The 22,110-nt window shown below is 40.2% G+C and overlaps 1 protein-coding gene across 3 annotated transcripts in view; it reads left to right on the top strand.

The window, feature by feature from the left end:
* Positions 1–3,559: 3,559 nt before the first annotated feature.
* Positions 3,560–22,110, top strand: part of fnip2 (folliculin interacting protein 2) — a 55,383-nt gene continuing 36,832 nt past the window's right edge. The window contains exons 1-2 of one of the 3 annotated variants that reach the window (XM_008111913.3): positions 3,560–3,659; positions 3,891–4,034. In XM_008111913.3, coding sequence (XP_008110120.2) covers positions 3,928–4,034 — 107 coding nt within the window. In that variant the 5' untranslated portion in view covers positions 3,560–3,659; positions 3,891–3,927. Of the gene's footprint in view, positions 3,660–3,712; positions 4,035–11,229; positions 12,205–22,110 lie in introns of those variants that run through there. The other 2 variants (XM_003221702.4, XM_008111916.3) reach the window with 2 other exon arrangements.

A 22,110-nucleotide genomic window follows, 5' to 3' on the forward strand; every position in this document is an offset into this window, starting at 1 on the left:
TAATGTCTAATTCAGGCTTTTCAGCAAACATTTATAAAATGGACTGATTGACTTCAGCTTTCTGATTAATGTTTCAGACACAACAATGATGGCCGAGAGACTCAGAGCTAGTGATCCATATATATACACCAAGTGTTATGGTTTTAAATATTGCCACTGTGAAATATCCATTATGTGCAATGGATAGATAGTAATATTGAAAAGAGGGAAAATACAGATCTTCTAAAATCATAAAGATTTGAAAAACCCCAAACACTGGCTCCAAGCATTTTGGATAAGGGGGATTCAACCTGTATAAAGTGTTACCCTCAATTACTAATGCAGTAGGTTATCAAACAACAACAATTTAAAACAATAAATCTCCTGTGTGGCATCTTAAGTAAAAGATGGTGATGATGATGATGATGATTATTATTATTGAAGTCGAAGGTGACCCCCACCTCCAATAAAAGATAGTAACTTATAGTTTTGCCAAGGACACCAAGCTGGTTAATAAAAGTTAAATCTTGGACAATTTGCAAAAGGGACCAACAAACACGTCCTATGTTAAATCTTTTTTGATATCCCATATTTTACATTTAGTATATTTATAGCAGAAGGTAACAAATTTATTACTGGAAATCATGTCACAAAAGGTATTTGACCTTTGCCAAGCTCAGCTTTTTCTCCCTTTTGCTAGCCTTTGGCCTAGAGGCCTAGAAATGTAGATTTTCACTTTTGTTTCAGAGCTGGGATAAGAAACAATTAACAGAGTCCTTAGTTCTTGGCTCTCAGGCAGAAAGCCTTTTGTCTAAAGACTGGGCTGAGAAGGGTTTGCATTTCTGGGCTTTTGGACTGGGGGCTGGCAAGAGGGGGGGGAAAGACTAGTGGACAATATGTTTTATAATCTTGCCCTTATTTTTCAAATTTGAAATGTATTCTTCTGCCTATCCTTCTGCCTTTCTGTATCACCTTTGACTCCCATTTTTCTGTTCCCTGGCTGCTGAGGCTAGATTCTACTAAAACAGATCATCTTTCATAAACATCCCAAACTCCATTTTGCTTCCTTTTTTGCTTGCCATTCATTCCCCCCTCTCTGTTTCTAACTACCTAACCCATAGTCCCTTCCCTTGTGCTGGATTTTCTATCCCATCTCACGTTGCAGCAGAATGATGCCTGCTGACCCCAGGGATCCCTCCCCACTATCCTTTTCTATAATTTCACATTTTCCTTCCCCGTAAGATGACCGTAAGATAGGAGCCCCTCTGAAGTCTTATGGACCCCACTTCTGTGTGTAGCTCCAGATCTCCACAGGGGCAGGCCTCCACAAGTTTGGGTCCTGCTCAACCCCTATGGATTCCTTATGTGTGATCCCCCATTTTTATGATTTCTTTTTATGATTATATGCATTAATGTATAAAAATGAAGCAAGATAACTTTCCTGCATAAGGTCTGTCAACATCTTGCCAGGCTTCATTTACATGATTGGATCAACCAGCTACCTTGAATGGAACCCATACAAACCAGGTGGCATAGTATGAATTGTGTAGTGTCAATTTGAATAATTGGTTATTTTAGTTGCTTATTATATTTGTTATCTATTTTGACATATATATGTATTTTGTGTGTGTGTGTGTGTGTGCGTGTAGAAGAGATTGCCAACCCATATACAGTAGAGTCTCGTTTATCCAACATAAATGGGCCGGCAGAACATTGGATAAGCGAAAATGTTGGATAATAAGGAAGAGCCTATTAAATGTCAAATTATGTTATTATTTTACAAATTAAGCACCCAAACATCATGTCTTACAACAAATCGACAGAAAAAGCAGTTCAATACACAGTAACAATATGTGGTAATTACTGCATTTATGAATTTAACACCAAAACATTGCAATGTATTGAAAACACTGACGACAAAAACACTGGCTACTAAAAAATTATGTTAATCGTTTTTATTATGTTGTAATATTTACAGTGCAGGTGGGGGAAAACAATGTGAAGAAAGAGAAGAAAGAGGAGGAAAGGAAACAGAGAAAGGCGGAAATGGAGGAAGAGAAAAGAAAGAAAAAGGAAAAAATATGGAGAAAAAGAAAGAAAAAAGAATAAATAGTAACAATGATAAATATTTTTTTAAAAAGAGGCTACTAAAAATTTGACTACAAATAAAGATGGAACTTTAGGTTGCTGTGAGTCTTTTGGGCTGTATGGCCATGTTCCAGAGGCTTTCTCTCCTGATGTTTCACCCACATCTATGGCAGGCATCCTCAGAGGTTGTGAGGTATGTTGGAAACTAGGCAAGGGAGGAGAGAAAGCTTCTGGAACATGGCCATACAGCCCGAAAGACTCACAGGAACCCAATGATTCTGCCATGAAAGCCTTCAATTCAAAGATAGAACTGCTGCCTAGAAAAACAGCTGTGGATCCGGGCGGGAGGCAGACTGTGTTGGATAATACAGAATGTTGGATGAGCGAAGGTTGGATAAGTGAGACTCTACTGTACGTGGAAGGAATGCAACTTATTTCAGAAGATAAACAAAGTTAGGATTATGTTTTCAAATTGTTTGCAGTCCCTTCGACTTCAGCATTAAAAATTACACTGTAGCAAGATTCAAAAACGTTGCTGTTCCTGGTTTGAAAGTGTTATTTCCTGTTTAATTGTGCAGTACTTACTTTGAAAGTCATTGTTATACTCCAGAAGCTTTGTTTTTTTGTGACCACAAACTATGTTGAATTGTCGAAGGCTTTCATGCCAGAGTCACTATGTTGCTGTGAGTTTTCCGGGCTGTATGGCCATGTTACAGAAGCATTCTCTTCTGACATTTTGCCCACATCTATGGCAGGCATCCTCAGAGGTTGTGAGGTCTGTTGGAAACTAGGCAAGTAGGGTTTATATATCTGTGGAATGTCCAGGGTGGGAGAAAGAACTCTTATCTACTTGAGGCAAGTGAGAATGTTGCAAACTGGCCACCTTGATTAGCATTGAATGGCCTTTCAGCTTCAAGGCCTGGCTACATCCTGCCAGGGGGAATCCTTTGTTGGGAGGCCCTGATTGTTTCATGTATGGAATTATTCTGTTTTCCAAGTGTTGGACCTCTGAGGATGCCTGCCATAGATGTGGGCAAAACGTCAGGAGAGAATGCTTCTGGAACATTGCCATACAGCCCGGAAAACTCACAACAACCCTATGTTGAATTGGTTGGGACTCTTATGGGATATTCATTCAAAAACTATAGCAAAAATGTGCTGCAGGATCCCTCGCCAAAACAAAGTTTTTTTGCATTTTAATACACTTTTCCCCTTGTTTTAAGGGTAGAACCAATTAGGAAATGGCATTTACAACCCAGGAACAAAAATCGTGTTCTATACATGGCGTTATTTAGAAATGGACTTCCAACTTTCCATGGGCTATGTTTTGATCATTCTGTGTGGACAGAATAGTTGGGGCTCAGGTAACGCACTAAAGTTGCCCACCCTTTCTGTGGGGGGTCGTATCCCTTTAAGAACGCGGGTAAGGACGGAATCCCCTGAAGAACCCAATGACACAACATTGGGGACGGACCGGCCCTTCTTGTGCGCATGTCCGTTTCGAGCAGGCGTTTGTATGGGGATTCCAAGATGCGGGGGCTCGAGATGGCCGCGTGGGGGCGCTGCGCGCGCACGTCTCTCTCTCCCTCACGGTCAGTCATATGACTGTCTGTCTGTCTGTCTGTCTGGGCGGCTTCCATTTATGGGGGGAAAGGGGAGGGGGAGAAATGAAAAGAGGAGGCGCGCGAGAGAGAGGGGTGTTCCGTTAACCCCCCCCCCCCCCCCCCCCCGCCGGCAGCTGACATGGATGCTCCCGCTGTAAGCGCGGCAGGAGTGATTCCTCAGTTCCAGCTGAGGGCTCCCTCTCCCTCTCTCTCCCTCAGTCCCGCCTCCTGAAGCGGTGGAAGCAGCATTAACAGCATGGCTCCGACTCTGCTCCAAAAGCTTTTCAACAAAAGAGGCGGCGGCTCGGATTCAGCTTCAGGTGGGGCGTCGTCGTCGTCGTCCCAGGAATGTTCCACTTTAAGGTGAGAAGGGGGGGGGGTCGCTTCATTTTCTGCGGGTCGGGAAAGCGCCTCCTGCCTCCCCCTCAGTCCCTGCAGGGAAGTTTCTCCCGCCGAAGCAGGAGCGAAGTGGAAGGAAGGAAAGGGCTCTGGAATGGCTGAGGCGCATCCCACATGGCTGGCAGCCGTTTCGTAACAGTCTCTTTTCATGGGACCAATCAGGCGTGTACCATTCTCTCTTCGGGGGGGGGGGGATGCCCCTCTTCCCTGCCCTTTGCTGCCCATCCTGTAGAATTAATGCAGGTTGACGCTAATTTGACTGCCATGGAATCAGGGGAATTGTAGTTTGGTGAAACACCGCTCTTTGGCAGGGAAGGCATGTAAAGCAGGCTAGGCAAACTTCGGGCCGCCAGGTGTTTTGGACTTCATTTCCTACCATTCCTAGCATTCAAAGCCAGGAGACCATGAAAATAAAACCTGGCCACCAGTATTTAAAAAAAAAACAACCTCTAAAATCAGGACAGTAAATAAAGATCAACACTCTGAAAACAGGGGGATTCCAGATAGGAAATAATCAGGGCCAGCTAACATCTCCCAACAAAGGATTCCCCCAGGCAGGAAGCAGCCAGGCTGCAAAGCCATTATAATGCTAAACAAGCAGGCCAGCTGCAACATTTACACTTGCTTCAGGCAGACAAGAGTTCTTTCTCCCTTACTGGACATTCCACAGATACAGTAGAGACTCACTTATCCAAGTCTCGCTTATCCAAGCCTCTGGGTAATCCAAGCCATTTTTCTAGTCAATGTTTTCAATATATCATGATATTTTGGTGCTAAAGTCGTAAATACAGTAATTACAATATAACATTACTGCGTATTGAACTGCTTTTTCTGTCAAATTTGTTGTATAACATGATGTTTTGGTGCTTAATTTGTAAAATCATAACCTAATTTGATGTTTAATAGGCTTTTCCTTAATCCCTCCTTATTATCCAAGATATTCGCTTATCCAAGCTTCTGCCGGCCCATTTAGCTTGGATAAGTGAAACTATTTTATATAAACCCCACCTACCTAGTTTCCAACAGACCTCACAGCCTCTGAGGATGCCTGCCATAGATGTGGACAAAACATCAGGAGAGAATGCTTCTGGAAAATGGCCATACAGCCCGGAAAAGTTATAGCAACCCAGTCGGTGGGCTGTTAGGAATTGTGGGAGTTGAAGTCCAAAACACCTGGAAGGCCGTAGTTTGCCCATGTCTGCCTTATAGTGCAACATCTCTTTTGTCTCTATGGGTACGTATACATTGTTCATACAGGGTCCATCCACTCTGTTGAATTAATGCAGTTTAACACCATTAGCTTGGCTTAATGCTATGGAATCGTAGAATGTTTTACAAGATTTTAGCCACCTCTGCCGAAGAGTGGTGGTGACTTGACAAACTACGGCTATCATGATTCTGTAGCAGCTAAAGTGTATCAACCTGTATTAATTCTACAGTGTGAGTGTGCCCTTACAGTCCAAGATAAGTTGAGTCAGGAGGTCTAGTTCAAGGACCATACTTTGACAGCCTTCCATAGAAATGGGAGATAGGTGACACAGACAAACCTAACCATAGTGTTTATTGATGTAGTTTGACATTTCAGGTTTTGCTGCTCTTTATTTATTTATTTATTTATTACAATTCTGTATCGCTTTTCTCACCCCTGGGGAGACTCAAAGTGGTTTACAACGTAATAAATTCAATGCCTCACATATATGTAAAAATGTATCACATATCTAAAATAACATATAACTGTGGATTAAAACCATTAAAACTATAAAACAGTGGACATAGATATAAACATAAAAATTTTAGACATTGCACCAGTCTCAAGGATGTCATTTAACTGCTTCATTATTGCTAACAGTCACTGAATGCTTGCTTGAGTAGCCAAGTTTTGAGTTGTTTTTTAAATGCCAGGAGGAAGGGAGGCTATCTAATTTCACTCAGGAGGGAGTTCCACCGCTGTGGGGCCACCACCGAGAAGATCCTGTCTCTTATCCCCGTCAATCACACCTGTGAGGGCAGCGGGACTGAGAGCAGGGCCTCCCCAGCCTATCTTAATGCTCTAACTGGCTCATAGAGGGAGATGCATTCAGACAGGTAAACTGGACCAGAACTGTAAGCTGGACTGGAACTGTTTAGGGATTTATAGGCAAAATCCAGCACTTTAAATTGTGCTCGGTATCAGACTGGCAGCCAGTGGAGCTGATGAAACATGTGAGTTGTATGCTCCTTGTACGCTGTTCCAGTAAGAAACCTGGCTGCCACCTGTTGGACTAATTGAAGCTTTCGAACAGTCTTCAAAGGCAACTCCATGTAGAGTGTGTTGCAGTAGTCTATTCGAGATGTAACGAGAGTGTGGACCACCCTGGCCAAGTCTGACTTCTCTAATTCATGGACTTCTGATCTCTTGACTGCAGCTCCATTTGATTAATGACTGAGCCATAGGATGGGAAATCTTTCACTGTATAATCTGTTTTATAGTTATGTAAATCATCTGCAAAGATACAGAATGAGTGATGCCTGGCTCAACAACAGTTACAGTGTTCCCTCACTTATCGCGGGGATATGTTCCAGGACCACCCGCAATAAGTGAAAATCCGCGAAGTAGGGACTATATTTATTTTAATATATATACAATATTTTAGTAGTTCTACACTATTTTAAGTCTTCATCAACCAATCGTGTGTTTATAAATCGCCTCCTCCTCCTCCTGTTGTCACTTGGGCTTCTTTTCTCTCCCTTTGGCTTCTCCTTCCTCCCTTCCTTAGACTGTAAATTGTAATTTTTTATGATTTATAATAGTCTTTTAGAGTTTATTGAAAAACCGCAAAACATTGAATCTGCGAAAAGTGAACCACGAAGTAGTGAGGGCACAGTGTACATGCAAGAAAGACCTTGGAGCCTGTGGACAACAATTTGAACATGAGACAACAGTGTGATGCAGCAGCTAAAAAAGCCAATGGGATTTCGGACTGCATCAAAAGGAGTATAGTGTCTAGATTGAGGGAAGACATGGTGCCTCTTTCTTGAATGTCCATCTTGACATACACACCCCAAAAAATGAAATTTGGGGTGACAACTTTACATTTTAGTCCCACCTATCCTCCAATGGGTGTCTACGGACAATGCCTGCTTTTTGGAAACGACTGGACTTAACGTCAGGTCACCCTCCAATGAACTCAAAGCAAGTTTTCTTCTTCACTGCTTTGAAATCACAACAACACCCCTGTGAGGTAGGCAAAGCTGAGGGAAAGTTTTATGGCTTATTGGTGACAGGAGCCTGGACTTTCAAGACCTCTCATGAATGATGTGAGAAATAAATCTCCAGTAGCTCAGCACTAATGTAACAGGTTTTTGTACAGGCAAGATGTGGTAACAGCAGTTCACACTTCTGTTGGATATCTTCTGAGTGAGAACCAGTATGGTAGTAGTTTGAACACTGATCTGATACTTTGGCTTAGCCATAGAAACACACTGGGTGATCTTTGACATGTCACATTCTCTAAGCCTCAGATGGAGGCAAAGGCAACCCTTCTGAATAAGTCTTGTCACGAAAACCTCATAATTGATCACTTTAGAGTCTCCATAACTCAGAAGTAACTTGAAGGCACACAAGGTCAATAAATACCTATTAGTATCTGTGCAACAGTCTTTCCCAACCAGATAGATGCCTTGCAAATGTTTCAAACAGTAAAATTCATCATTCTAACTGGCCATGCTAACACGGTTTGAGTGCCATTGCAGTCCAATATATCTGAAGAATCAGTGGGTTGTTGAAGACTGCCATACAAAATGTATTGGGGCATGTGCCTTGGAGCAATCACTTTCTTCAGTTTGGGACTTTTGTGGGGTATTCTGTGTCATTCGGAATGAACAAAAAGGAAAGGATTCACAGTCCCAGAATAATTGCTGTCATTTGAACCATTGTAGGGTTCTTTCAACTCAAGTGTCACTTCCTTCCTAGAATGATTCTATATTAATAAAGTTTAACAATTTCCTTGGACATGATATGAAAATATTATAACTTTATTACATTGATTACTTTTTGGCCTGTAGGTTTGCATTTATTAATAAAAGGCTTCCGAAGTGATAGTGAAAAGTACTCTTCTCCACTGAAGTCCTTGATCAAAGATTAAACCCCTCCACATAATTGGTTTTAAGTCTAAAGTGTAAAACAAAATAATGTAGCTAATTCAGATTGTAATGTCAGATTTCCTTTTGCATTTGTGATTTCCTTTTCCTGGAATTTGCTGAATAATCAGATAACTCCAAAATTGGGCATTTCATAATCTCTTCACTTATATTTTGAGGGAAGCTGGCCAAGCCCACAGTGACGAAATTACATCTATAGACAACACATTTTCACATGACATCCCATCCCATTCATTGTGGCTGATCAGATCTTGTGACCGGGTAGTGTCTAGATCCTTTGCCAATTCCTAAACCTTTGAAATGCTAAATATGCTGCCGAGAGGGGAAAAAGAGGGCGCTGGGATACAAATTTGGGACAGCTCTTTATCTCTCTTTGCTTTCTCCCACTTGAAAAATGAATTTTTCTTTCTTTGTATACAGTACTATGCCCTTATACATGGAATTGATATACACAGTTTCCCTTACTCACACTTCAAAAAGTATCCCCCCCCACCACCGCCACCTGGGGATGTGTTTATGGGCCTCTCTAGGTTTTCCAGTTCAATTTAGTAGTATATGTCCAGCCCAAAGATAGTCAGCATTTTTATCGAGGGTTTCGGTTTTATATACAGGCAGTCCCCAAGTTACAAACATCTGACTTACAAATGACTCATAGTTAAGAATGGGGTAAGACAACAGGAACTGAGAGAAATCTACCCTTGAAAGAGAATTTCAGTCCTGAAAGATTTATCATGGGGAAAAGGTGTCTCCACTGAAGCTTTCTCACCAATCCTTGTTTCCAGCCATTTTCTAGCATGAAATTAGAATGAAATGCCTTTGAGTATCATGGAAACCAACTCTTTGGCAAAAGAGACGGCAGATTATTGTATAGTAGCAGTTGTGCTCACTATTGTTGTTTTCTATGGTTTCATGCTGACCAGATTTTATGACATAAGAGTGACCTCGTATATCTTTGGTAAAGCTATAGTTAGTGTAACCTAGCCTCAAAAACCACATATGGGTGAATCACCAAGATGTATATGCAAGTAAAACATTTGAGGGGCAGCAAAGCAATGGGAAGTTTTACTATTACCATGTTGTATAAAATCTCAGATTCTGGTTTTGGAAGAGCCCAGCATACGGCAATTAATATGTTCTTGCACTACTCAGCTTTCTTATCTTAAAATCTAGAGCATAAATAAGAGGACTTGATTATGAAAAATTAGAATTATTTTTCCTTGATCTAGAATCTTTATCCAGAGCCTTTATCAGGTCTGATTGTGGCAAGTCTTAATTCCTGTAATAAAGAACTGGATTCTGCAGCCAGTATAATACATGTTCAGCTTCTGAGGAGTAAACATGCTCATATGCTCTCCCGATCATCTTTCTAAACAGCAAAGAAATCAAGCAACCAGCAAACTGTGCAAATGTTAAATATAGTTTCTAATTTGGATACATAGTTTTATTAATTATGTTGTGAGATCAAGGACTTACGTTAGAAATTATGAATCTATCATACGTAACCATATGTAACACCAATTTCTTCAGTTTTTGCATTTTTACCTGTGTGGCTTTAATTTTCAAGATAATTTTATAGCCATAAGTTATGGATAATGGTCTATAAATAACCCGCATAGTTAGGTTCTGAGTATGATCGTACCCCTTCTCTTGAGTGAGAGTCAGGAAGTGGCCTGAACTTGATATCTCTTTTCAGTTGGAAAGGCATGCAGTTCAGTTGCGAATCATCTCCTTTGCATATGGGAGCTTCCAGGTTCAGTGTACCAGGAATGGTTTTGAAAGACAATAGCCATCTTAGCCTGTCTGATGTTAGAACGGGTCCTGGCAGCTGGCACTTTTGAAAATGGTGGGGCAATGGTAAAATAATAAAATAATTACTTATGATTTGTAATTGAGGTTGATCCACCTCAAGTTGAGTCCTTAGAATAAACCAACTGAAATAAATGAGCAACTTTGTCATAATAAATGGATCCAGCTGATTTCAGTGGGATTTTCTCTTAGAATTTCATCACACTAGACGCAGCCATGGACAAACTTCGGCCCTCTGAATGTTTTGGACTTCTAAGATGAACCTATCACTTGACAAGATTTGTTCAAAAGGCTTTTGGCCTTTGCTTCCTTCTGAGTGAGAGAATGTGACTTGCTCAAGCTCACCCAGTGGGTTTCCATGGCTGAGCAGCGAGTCAAATCCAGGTCTCCAAAGTTATAATCCAGCATTCAAGCTACTGCAACATACAGACTCTCGTAAGAATTCTCCCCCGCCCCCATCAATATTTTTTCCAGACCTCAGAGATGTATTATTGCAGTTGAGTATTTAGAAATACAATTTATGCATCTTTCAAAACACGAACATCTCATGAAACTACTACAAGATTCAAATGTGGAAGATACTGAAGATTGTACTATATAGGACAATGGTGCCCAACCTTTTTTTTGAGCAGGGCCCACTTGATCAGGAACCACTTTGACCAGGGCCCACTTGACTGGGGACCACTCTGACCAGGGATCATTTTGACAGGGACCACTCTCCATCATTAGTACCAAAAGGGTTACGAATCAGTTTTTGGTCACCTTTAGATTCAGTTTTGTTATATGGGGTGCTGATTCAGAAAATTGCATTGGATAAACCACATCAGCTCTAGTTTCTGATACAGAACATATGCCATCCAGTAGTCACCATTTAATAATCTAACACTGATGTGGTCTATCCAATGCAATGGTCAGCTCTGCAGAAAGGAATGGAAATAAAATCAATAAAATAAATAAAGAGGAAGGAGATTCACAGACCAGATGTTCATTCTCGTGGCCCACTGTTGGGTCATGGCCCACAGGTTGAGAACCACTGATATAGAAGAATGTATCACGCAGTCTTATGTGTCATACATCTGGAGCTGATCTTGATAAAATGTTTATAGTTATGCCTTTAATTTGAATTAGCTTGTCAAAATATTCTTCTGGTCTATAATATTAAGATTCTTTATGCTTGGCCAATACTATTCATAAATGTAACTATGAAAGTTTCTACACTGAGGTGCCTGTATAGCTATTTGAATCAGGGAATGAACAGTGAAGTGTTTTATTTCTTATGCAGTGTTGTAAAATATGGGATCTATAGTCTCAGTATAACAGAATGAAAAGCATAGCAAAATAATGTGTGCAATAATTTGCTGAAATGAACTCCATATCAAAAGACTATCTAGGGGTCCTGTATGTTAGTCAGCTTTGAAAATCATGGCTACAGCTTGGAATACTTCAAACTGTCCCTTTGCCACTGAACGAATGCTTTATTGCTGCTGTGCGGTGTCTCCAGCCAGTAACAAAAATGTTGGCTGTAGTGAATGAGCTCATTCACTTGGCAATAGGTTGTAAGCCATTCCTTCTGGCCATGTTGCAATGATTACAGACTCTGCCAGTGTGTGAAATAAAGAAATGTGAGAACGTTTTATGAAGTGTTTGGCAATATTCCACTGCGATTAAAAGGATAGGCAGAGGCAGGTTTTGTTGAGTTATGGCAGGGATGCTATGGATAGTCGGGAGCAACACTGATTTGATAATAGTGAAGATTTTTAGTTTTTTACCGTCATAAAATATACATTCCATACTTCGTTGTTTATTTCTGTGTAAAGTACATTTGAACATAAAGATCTTAATCAAGAGAGGAAAAGAGTAGGAAAATGAGGCTTAAAAATCTGATAAATAATCCAGTAAGGAGTCATGATTGGGTCAGGTGAATTGGATCATGAATCACTCAAGGGAAGGGAGGGAGGAAAGTCTTGGATGTATCATTAATAGGATTGGAGTCCTCAACTATTGGGCTCTTTCTTGCTCCTTATTGATTGAATCTTTAAAATGTGAGCAAGCAGAGCATATTTTAGACTCTAATGATGCCCAAATGGCTGCTTCTTATTGCAATTCTAGATTGGGCTCTGCTGCTGAAAGCCAGTTCTGCAGTAAATTAGATGTAAAATAGAAATCTGCAAACCAGATGTTGAAAAAGGTTAGTTAGAAATGACATGCTCCTAGTAATTAGTTCCTTTTATGAGTGACTAAGCTGTAACTATGGTATGTGACTTAACAAATGATAATTTTACTCCTTTAGCAATGTAACTGTAACTTAAAAGTCAATTTTATAGTCTCACCAAAGTGTGGCCTCACTAAATGGTGGAAGTAAAATTACCACTGGCTCATGCATGTTGTGCTGCATGTTCTTTTTGTGGATGTTAAAGTGGCAAAAAGTAGACGAAAAGAGACTGGTTTTGTATCACCCTAACTAATCCTTGTACCATTCCGATAAAAGTAGTTTAAAAGAACTGTTTGCTTTTGGCAAATTAGACAATAAAACATTTGTTGTAAAAATTGAAAGTAAATATTAGGTAACTACTACTTTAAGAGCAACTAATAAAGTATGCTTTCACACTTAGATTTTAAAGTACTTCAGTATATTGGTCCAAGCTCAGCATTTCTTCTGCTTGCTTAGATTTTGAGAACTACAAGCTAAACTTTTTCAGACTTCTCCTTCTAAGCAGATTTTGTCTATAACATTTGAAATTCATCAACTTTAACTTCCAAATAATTTATAGGAAAACTATTTTAGGTTTTTCTGATCACTTGAGTGTGTTCGTTGGGTCTTCCTTTCTAACCTTTTCTTTTTAATTGAATACCAAAAACTAAATCATTGTATAGGCACAGTCCTCCCAAGTTTGGTAACAGTTTGACATATAATTTGATGGGAGAGCTAAACAACAACAACAGCAGCAGCAGCAGCAAGCCCCAAGGAGGCTACTGTTGAGTGCAACATAATCTGAGCATTGTTAGATACTTGTAACCACTTACTAGATTTTGGCCTATCTATCTTATGTTTGTTCTAGAAATGGAGTAAAACAAAACTGCAACACTTTGTGGTATATTTTGTTGATTTAGCTTTTGAGTTAAATGGTTATGTATACACCTCTTTAGAAAAAAAGATATTTCTGTTTTCAAAATAAAATTGACTACATGCAGTCCCCAAGTTAAGTAAGTAAGTCAGAACAGGTGCATTTTAAGTGTAACTCATATCTAGCTATCTAGCTATCTATCTAGATAGATTATATATGTGTATGTATGTTTTGGATAGTATAGGGAAGGTGTTTGGCTGGCTGTTCAGAAGACTTTACCTCACTTTCTGTCCCTGTGACAATTGGATTTTGAAAAAAAAATGGGTTGCTGTGGAAATAAGGATTGGTGCTGAAGCTTCAGTGGAGACACCTGTTCCTCATTATAATTCTTTCAGGAGTGAATTTCCCTTTCGAGGGGTAGATTTCTCTCACCTCCTCTTGTCTCACCCCCGTTCTTAATTATGAGTTGATTGTAAGTTGGATTTTTGTAATCTGGGGACTGCCTGTATATTGTTTGACTGATCACTAATCCCAGAAATGGAAATTTTTATCCTGTGTAGTTATAATTTACATGCTTACAAGTGACTGGGTTGAATGAGATGAATTCTATATATTCTTACTAGGCAAAAGCTGTCTTTAGAAGTCAGATTACCATCTTTGGGAGGGCAGAAACCTAACAGAATATCGATTTTCTGCAAGAAGCAGAGTGGGATAAATAGTGAATAATGCCCATTGTATGTTTCTTACCCTTTTAGACTATGCAATAATGAATTCTCTAGTAAGTATAAAGGTAAATTAAGAAAACATAAAAGAAACAATGCAAGATCACATAATAAAATCAGTGAAGTCAAATCATTGTAAAATAGGAAGGTGCCAGAGCATAGATTCTCAAAATGGCTACAGTTGTGGACATAGTGAATAAGCGTATATTGATTTTCCAGAAGAAAAACTTGTGAAACTAAAGGCAAAGTGGCATGACCAAGAACTTAAGAGGTGAGCTGAAATGGGGTCATATGCAGAATGTAAACTAATGAAGCTCAGAGACATATAATGTGGACGTGATACTGTCCTGATGCCAAGTCACATTTTCCTTCATAGAGTTCAACAAAATACCTAGTTCACAGAAGGTGCACTGGTGTAACATAATAGAAGTACATACACATACATACAAAGTATTCAGTCATGGCAAAGCAAAAGAGGCAAATCTAGACACAACACCGCAAAGGCACAGGCACAACTCCTCATTCACTCCCACTATCTCCCCTTAGTTCCCAGCTCAATACTCTCTATCATCCCTCAAATTCCTTCCTTTTTCCTGGCTGGCTGGGTATATTTCCAGACAAAGTTCTGTAGCTACCTATAATTAAAAGAATTCTAAGGATAGCTTCAGAAGTTGTATGAGAGCCAAGAACATTTTGGAAATAAAGAGGTATCTACAGCTGGCATTTTATAGTATGTCATGAAACAAATGAAGTTGGAAATCAGAGAACCTGGGAGGTACCAAGAAAGGTATTTGCATGAACTGTGGGGGCTTCAAAGTTACTGAAGGCTTTGTGCTCAGTTTGTGTACTTCCAAACAGAGCGGGGTCCTATTATTGCCAATAAAAGGACATTATACACTTATACTATTCCTTAACGTGTTTTTTTTTTCCTGCTAAGAGAAAGGAAAGAAAATGCAGTGGTTAAATATGAGAAGACTGCAGAGGGAATATTATGCTGTTTGGACCGTGTTGTAAAATTTTGTTTTTGGTGAAGGAAGATTGCAGAATTGTATCTTAAATGTGGGATTGCTCTGAGCTAGTTGGACACAGTTGTTGGCAATCTAGCAATTCAAAGAGAAAGAGCACTTCGAAGCTTTACCTTTCATTTTAGGCGCTCTTACATTCTCCATCTTTGAAAAACATAAGTCTGCAGATGAGGTGTTTTAAGAAAAAACTTGCTGCAGAAGCAGGTTACACAGTTTCCTCTAGTTATCAAAGGTAGTTCAAGGCCATTGAATCCTTCTAGATGTGTGACTTTTGTGCAGATATATCTGTAAACATCTTGAGGCAGTCATTCATTGCATCATATTATTGTATCCATGCTGAAAAAGGCCATGGCTATGCTTCATGTTATACAGGGTGTTTGAAAAAGAACTCCCTATTCACCATTTAATTTAAATGGTGAATACGGAGTTCTTTTTTAAACACCCTGTATATCAAGACCCAGGGTGAGTCTATACTAGCAGCTAAAGCCTGTCCCAGAGCATTTATGCTTCAGTCTAGTCCCAGAGTATAAATCCATTGTAGTGCCATACTGGTTTTGAGATGGGCCGACACCACACCCGTCTCTCTAGACCAGAGGTTCCCGAACTTATTTGACCTACTGCCCCCTTTTCACACAAAAAATCGTAAAAAAATGCCCTTTTTAAGTGAATGGAAAAATGCAGTGACAATTTTACATTCTTTCATGCATCTATTTTTCTATCTATATCCTGCAAAATGGTAAAGAAAGATGCTGTTGTAATGAGACACTTTGAAGCTTGGAATTGAAAAGCTGCTGTATTTATTTGAATCTAATTCTCACATTTTTTGATGAAATGACCTTGCCAGAATTGGAATGTGCATTTGATTTGCGGCATACAATAAGCTTAGTGCTAAGCCAAAGCAAAAGGGGAAGCTGCTTCACGAGTTCCTCTTTGAAGGACGTCATCTCTAATTAAATGGCCAGGGCTCAATTCTGTGCAGTCCTGGGATTTGTAGTTCGGTGAGGCACCAGCATTCTTTGGCAGAGAAGGCTCAAAACCTTGTCAAACTACAACCCCCAGGATTCCATAGCATTGAATCAAGGCAATTAAAGTGAATTAAAGATGCATCTCAAGGTTTTCTTTTCCATCTGGAAGCTTGGGTGTTCTAACACAATTGTTTATAATGAAGGAATTCTAAGCAGGCAGCAACAGTAATGCACATTTTTGAGCCAAATTACAAATAGCACACTTTTTGCCACTGCACAACTAAAATGATCAAGGGTCTGGAGAACAAGCCCTATGAGGAGCAGCTTAAAGAACTGGGCATGTTTAGCCTGCAGAAGAGAAGGCTGAGAGGAGACATGATAGCCATGTACAAATATGTGAAGGGAAGTCATAGGGAGGAGGGAGCAAGCTTGTTTTCTGTTGCCCTGCAGACTAGGACACAGAACAATGGCTTCAAACTACAGGAAAGGAGATTCCACCTGAACATCAGGAAGAACTTCCTTACTGTGAGAGCTGTTCGGCAGTGAAACTCTCTCCCCCGGACTGTGGTGGAGGCTCCTTCTTTGGAGGCTTTTAAGCAGAGGCTGGATGACCATCTGTCGGGGGTGCTTTGAACGTGATTTTCTGCTTCTTGGCAGGGGGTTGGACTGGATGGCACATTGAGGTCTCTTCCAACTCTACTCTTCTATGATTCTATTTGTCAGCATTTTTTTTTTTGGTTTCAGGGTTTTGAAAATTGAGGTGTGCATTAAACTCAAGTAAATATGCGTATTTATTTAAATCAAAGTAGCAGAGAACATTGTGCGAGGAAAGTGAAACCTAATTCAAACATTTACTTTCACAAGAGGCCACCCATCTTGGACAGGCAGAATCATGAGAGCTGTTGCCAAACCTACCTATTATCACATGTCAAGAATTCCTTTGCTAAGTCTTACGTAAGTGTTTGCAGAACAATATTAAAAACAATTTTTCTACCACTGACGGTTTTGTACTGAATCCGTTTAAATGTTTTGCTTCTGGACCATAGCACCACTTTTCATATAAAGGAGGACTAAAACTATAATGTTATGTTAAGAAGTTAAAATCAATACATTTATTGTGACATAACAAAATATTAAAATGGACTCTTTCCCTTGTGACAACTGGTTAATTTTAATCAATTGCTGATTTCAGCATTATTAGCATCTCTCATATACCTTGACCAGTGGTTCTAGGAAACAATGGAGCTGAAATCATTTTTGGCAGTAATTTATCATGTCTCATCTGAGACAGGATTTCCGAGCATTCATTTCTAGCGGGTATGGAAACATTGATCCAGCGTGTTTTTAGTATTACAAACCTGTAAAATGAGGGTGGGTATTTTAGACTCTGCCATTTTTTCCAATCTTCTGCCTTCATGAAAACATGTACATTTGAGCATTGTGTGGAGCTGGGTGGAACCATATGATCATGAGCCTGTTAACCTGAGCACAACAAAAAGGATATACACATTTTACAGTTTATGTAAAACAACAGTTACAATTATTTTTATCTGAATTTATTATCTAGCATAGCTTTGCTGTGATTTAGAAGGTAGCATACGAGACGGTGTAGATTCAAAAGATATTTAAGTCCTAGATGTTCCTCAGGCTAAATGATGTCGGGGGGTCATGCATTTTGAATTTTGCAGAGATCAGTATCACCCTATTTTATGTTTATTTATATCCCACTTTCTCCCTCCATACGGATACTCAAAGTGATACACAACTAAACGGATTGGAATACGACCAAATATACAGGTATTAAAACAGTAAAAACATAATTGAAAGCATTTAAAATCACAGCAGCCCCTGACGATCTTAGAAACCTTCTTCTTTAATAAGTAAAGGTTTTCCCTGATGTTAAGTCCAGTCATGTCTGACTCTGGGGGTTGGTGCTCATCTCCATTTCTAAGCCGAAGAGCCGGCGTTGTCCGTAGACACCTCCAAGGTCATGTGGCCAGCATGACTGCATGGAGCGCCGTTACCTTCCCGCCGGAGCGGTACCTATTGATCTACTCACATTGGCATATTTTTGAACTGCTAGGTTGGCAGGAGCTGGAGTTAACAGCGACCGCTCATGCCACTCCCGGGGTTTGAACCTGGGATCTTTCGGTCTCCAGCTCAGTTCTTTAATGCACTTCGCCACCAGGGCTCCTCCTCCTCCTCTTCTTCAATAGCCTGCCTGAATAACAAGGTTTTAACCTGCTGCCTGAAGGATAGCAGGGAGGGGACCATTCAGGTTTCCCTGAGCAGGGAGTTCAAGTCGAGGGGCAGCCACTGAGACGGCCCTCTTTCTCTTGTTCCCACCAATTGAGCTTGAGATGGATGTGGGACTGAGAGAAGGACTTCTCCTGAAGATCTCAGGGCCCGGGCAGATTCATACAAGAGATGTAGCCAGCCAAATGGCCTGGACCTGAACCATATAGGGCTTTAGTGGTCATAACCAGCACTTTGAATTGTGCCTGGTAACAGACTGGCAGCCAATGGAGATGCTCCAATGGGGGTTGTCTGCTTCCTGTAGCCAGCGAGTGACCTGGCTGCAGCTCTTTGGACCAGCTGAAGTTTTTGAGCACTTTTCAGAGGCAGCCCCACGTAAAGTGTGTTACAGTTATCCAGATGGGATGCAACTAAAGCATGTACCACTGCAGCCAGACTTCTCAAGGAATGGGTACAGTTGGCGCACAGGTTTTAATTGTGCAAAGGCCCTCCCAGCCACTGCCAATACCTAGGCCTCCAGGTTCAATGCCGAGTCCAGGAGGACCCCCAAACTGTGAACCTGTGTCTTCAGGGGGAGTGTAACCCCATATTGTGAAGCAGAAGGTCTTGTAAGAACATCAGAACTGTGCATCTGAATAGGAGAAGTCCCAGAATTCTGGAGGAGAGCAAATGTTGTCCCTATCTTCAAGAAGGGAAAAAACAATTACTATCAAGTCAGCCTGACATCAATACCAGGAAAGATTATGGAGCAGATCATTAAGAAGGCAGTCTGCAATCACTTAGAAAGGAATTACTAAAAGTCAACATTGAGTTCTCAAAAACAAGTTATGTCAGACTAATCTTATCTTTTTTATCCATAGAGTTACAAGCATGACAGATGCAGGGAATGCTGTGAATGTAGCATATCTTGATTTCAGTAAGGCCTTCGACAGAATCCCCATGACCTTCTTGCAAGCAAACTGGTCAAATGTGGGTTAGGTTTAGAGGGCATGCTTATCAAGCTTGCAGATGACACCAAATTAGGAGGGATAGCAAATACTCCCAAGGACAGAATCAGAATTCAAGATGACTTTAACAGATTAGAGAGGTGGGCCAAAACTAACAAAAATCAAGTTCAGCTAGGACAAATGTAAGATACTACACTTTGGCAGAAAAAATGAAATGCAAAGATACAGAATGGGTGATGCCTGGCTCGACAACAGTACATGGGAAAAATATCTTGGAGCTTTGTGGACAACAAGCTGAACATGAACCAACAGTGTGATGCAGCAGCTAAAAAAGCAAATGGGATTTTGAGCTAGTTCAAAAGGAATATAGTGTCTAGATCGAGGGAAGTCATGGTGCCTTTGTATTCTGCTTTGGTTAGGTCTCACCTGAAATACTGTGTCCAGTTTAAAAGAGATGGAAGGTGTCGAGAGGAGGGCAACTAAAATAATAGAAGGTCTGCAGACCACGCCCTATGAGGTGTGCCTTAAAGAACTGGGTATGTTTAGCCTGCAGAAGAGAAGGTTGAGAGGAGACATGATAGCCATGTATAAATATGTGAAAGGATGTCATAAGGAAGAGGGAGCAGGCTTGTTTTCTGCTGCCCTGGAAACTAGGACTCAGAGCAGTGGTTTCAAATTACAGGAAAGGAGATTCCACCTGAACATTAGGAAGAACTTCCTGACAGTATGAGCTGTTCAACAGTGGAACTCTCTGCCTCAGAATGTGGTGGAAGCTCCTTCCTTGGAAACTTTTAAACAGAGGCTGGATGGCCATCTGTCAGGCATACTTTGATTGTGCTTTCCTGCATGGCAGAGGGTTGGACTGGATGGCCCATGTGGTCTCTCCAACTCCATTATTCTATGAGTCCATGAGTTCTCCTTCATGAACAACAATATGAAAGCTGCTGTACCAATTGGGCAATACAAACTCAGATATCAGGATACGAGTCTCAGGTGTGATCCGGAAGATGGAGTTGACCTTCCTCTTCCAGGAGAGATTGGATGGTTGTCATCAGCCCACATTGAGGGCCAGATCTGAAATTACCATAATTTACAACTAGAGAATAATTCATTCTTTCAGATGTTAAAAAAAACCCATATATTGTCACTTAGGCAGGCCATGAGTGGGAAGATATGAGTGGGAAGATAAAAGTAAACATAGCAAGAAAGAGCCAACTTTCTGTGTTTGGCAAAGAGATTTCAGCTGGAAATGTTCTGGCAGCATCTCTGCTGAGCTTTGTGTTCTTGGAACTTAGCCAAATCCATCTGGAACCGGTGCCATGTGAAAGAAGCATCCTCTGAAGAAAAAAAAACTACTGTTACACGATGCTACTCTTAAGTACAACCAAATGCTCTGTTTTAGAAAGTGACATTTGCACTAGTGAACAATTTATGTTATGACAAAGATGCTGTAAGTTGAGGACTGTCACTTAATGTGTCTTTGAATGTCATGTTGTTCCATTGTAGAAGGGAGAGATTAGTTATGTCCTTGCTGGACCTTCTATGATACCTCAGAATTCTTGGAAGTTCTCAGTTATTGTGAATAAGACAGCATGCCTTATCATTACTTTTGCCAGTAGAGGGGCTAAACAAATCACAATCATTCAATCAGTAGTTTGCTTATTGTAACATCCAAGCCAAACACCGGCCTCTTGTGGAGGAACCAAATCAGAGTGGCAAGTTTGGACATAAGAGTAAACTAGTTGTAGATGGAAGGTCCATGGTTTGTTAGGTCACTTGCTTGCAACAGGACCAGTTATTGTGGCTTTTGTCTGTTTAAATGACATAATTTTTATCAGTGAAGTATTCTTCTGAATTTTAAAAATGCAACATGAGATCCTGAGATTCCATATTGATACCCTGAGATTCAAAATGCCAGTACAGTAGAGTCTCACTTATCCAAGCTAAACGGGCCGGCAGAAGCTTGGATAAGCAAATATCTTGGATAATAAGGAGGGATTAAGAAAAAGCCTATTAAACATCAAATTAGGTAATGATTATACAAATTAAGCAACAAAACATCATGTTATACAACAAATTTGACAGAAAAAGTTGTTCAATACACAGTAATGCTATGTAGTAATTACTGTAATTACGAATTTAGCACCAAAATATTACGATGTATTGAAAACATTGACTACAAAAATGGCTTGGATTATCCAGAGGCTTGGATAAGCGAGGCTTGGATTAGTGAGACTCTACTGTATTTCTAAATACTTCGATATTTTTAAACTGAATTTAACATACTTTTGACCTGACAGTTTTTTTTAAAAAAAAAAATGATGAAATTGATCAGCCTTTGAATTTTTCCTCAAAATCTATCTTCTCTATTCTACTTGCCCCAAGCACTATCAATACCAGTAAATCATCCCACAGTCTACAAATACTGTGTCATATAAATAAAGCTCAGGTGTGTCTCCTTTCCCCCGCTTTTGAAGATGAGAGGAATTCAGAGAATTTAGGTTAAAAAAAATTAGGAGAATTTGGGAGCAACAAAGGAGGGTCACACCATTTCTTCAAAAACAGCAGCAGTAAAATAGATTAGGCAAAAATATACTGAATCGGAGAGATTTTCTTCCTCAGATGCCAAAATGATGGCCTTTGGGTGCTAATCTCTAAATTTGATTAGGGTATGTGTTTGTCTATGTGCATGTGTGAACATGGGTGCTTTCACAGTTTTAGTTCAGGCAGCGTAAAAAGTTTTAGGGTATCTCTATACCATAGAATCAATGCAGGTTGACACCACCATAACTACCTTGGCTAAATGCTGTGGAACCATGTATAGCAGTTCTGTTCCAAATTGTTGTGGCTATCCATTTTCTGTACTTTAGATTTCTTTTTCCACAGCTTGGAAACATTTCTACGTTGGATTACAGCTCCCAGAATCTAACATTCAGCATAGCTGTGATTGTTGACAGGAGGGTTCTGGGAGGCATTGCCACAAAAATATCTTCCCCATGTTACTAGTTTTTTTGCTACCTGAATATTTATTGGGTAACTGCATGAAAAAAAACAAGAGTGAGGCTACGCAAATCACATGCTCTTATCACATGTGACTTTCAAAACAGGCCTTAT

This window comes from Anolis carolinensis, chromosome 5, assembly GCF_035594765.1.
Source record: "Anolis carolinensis isolate JA03-04 chromosome 5, rAnoCar3.1.pri, whole genome shotgun sequence".
NCBI classification, from domain to species: Eukaryota; Metazoa; Chordata; class Lepidosauria; order Squamata; family Dactyloidae; genus Anolis; species Anolis carolinensis.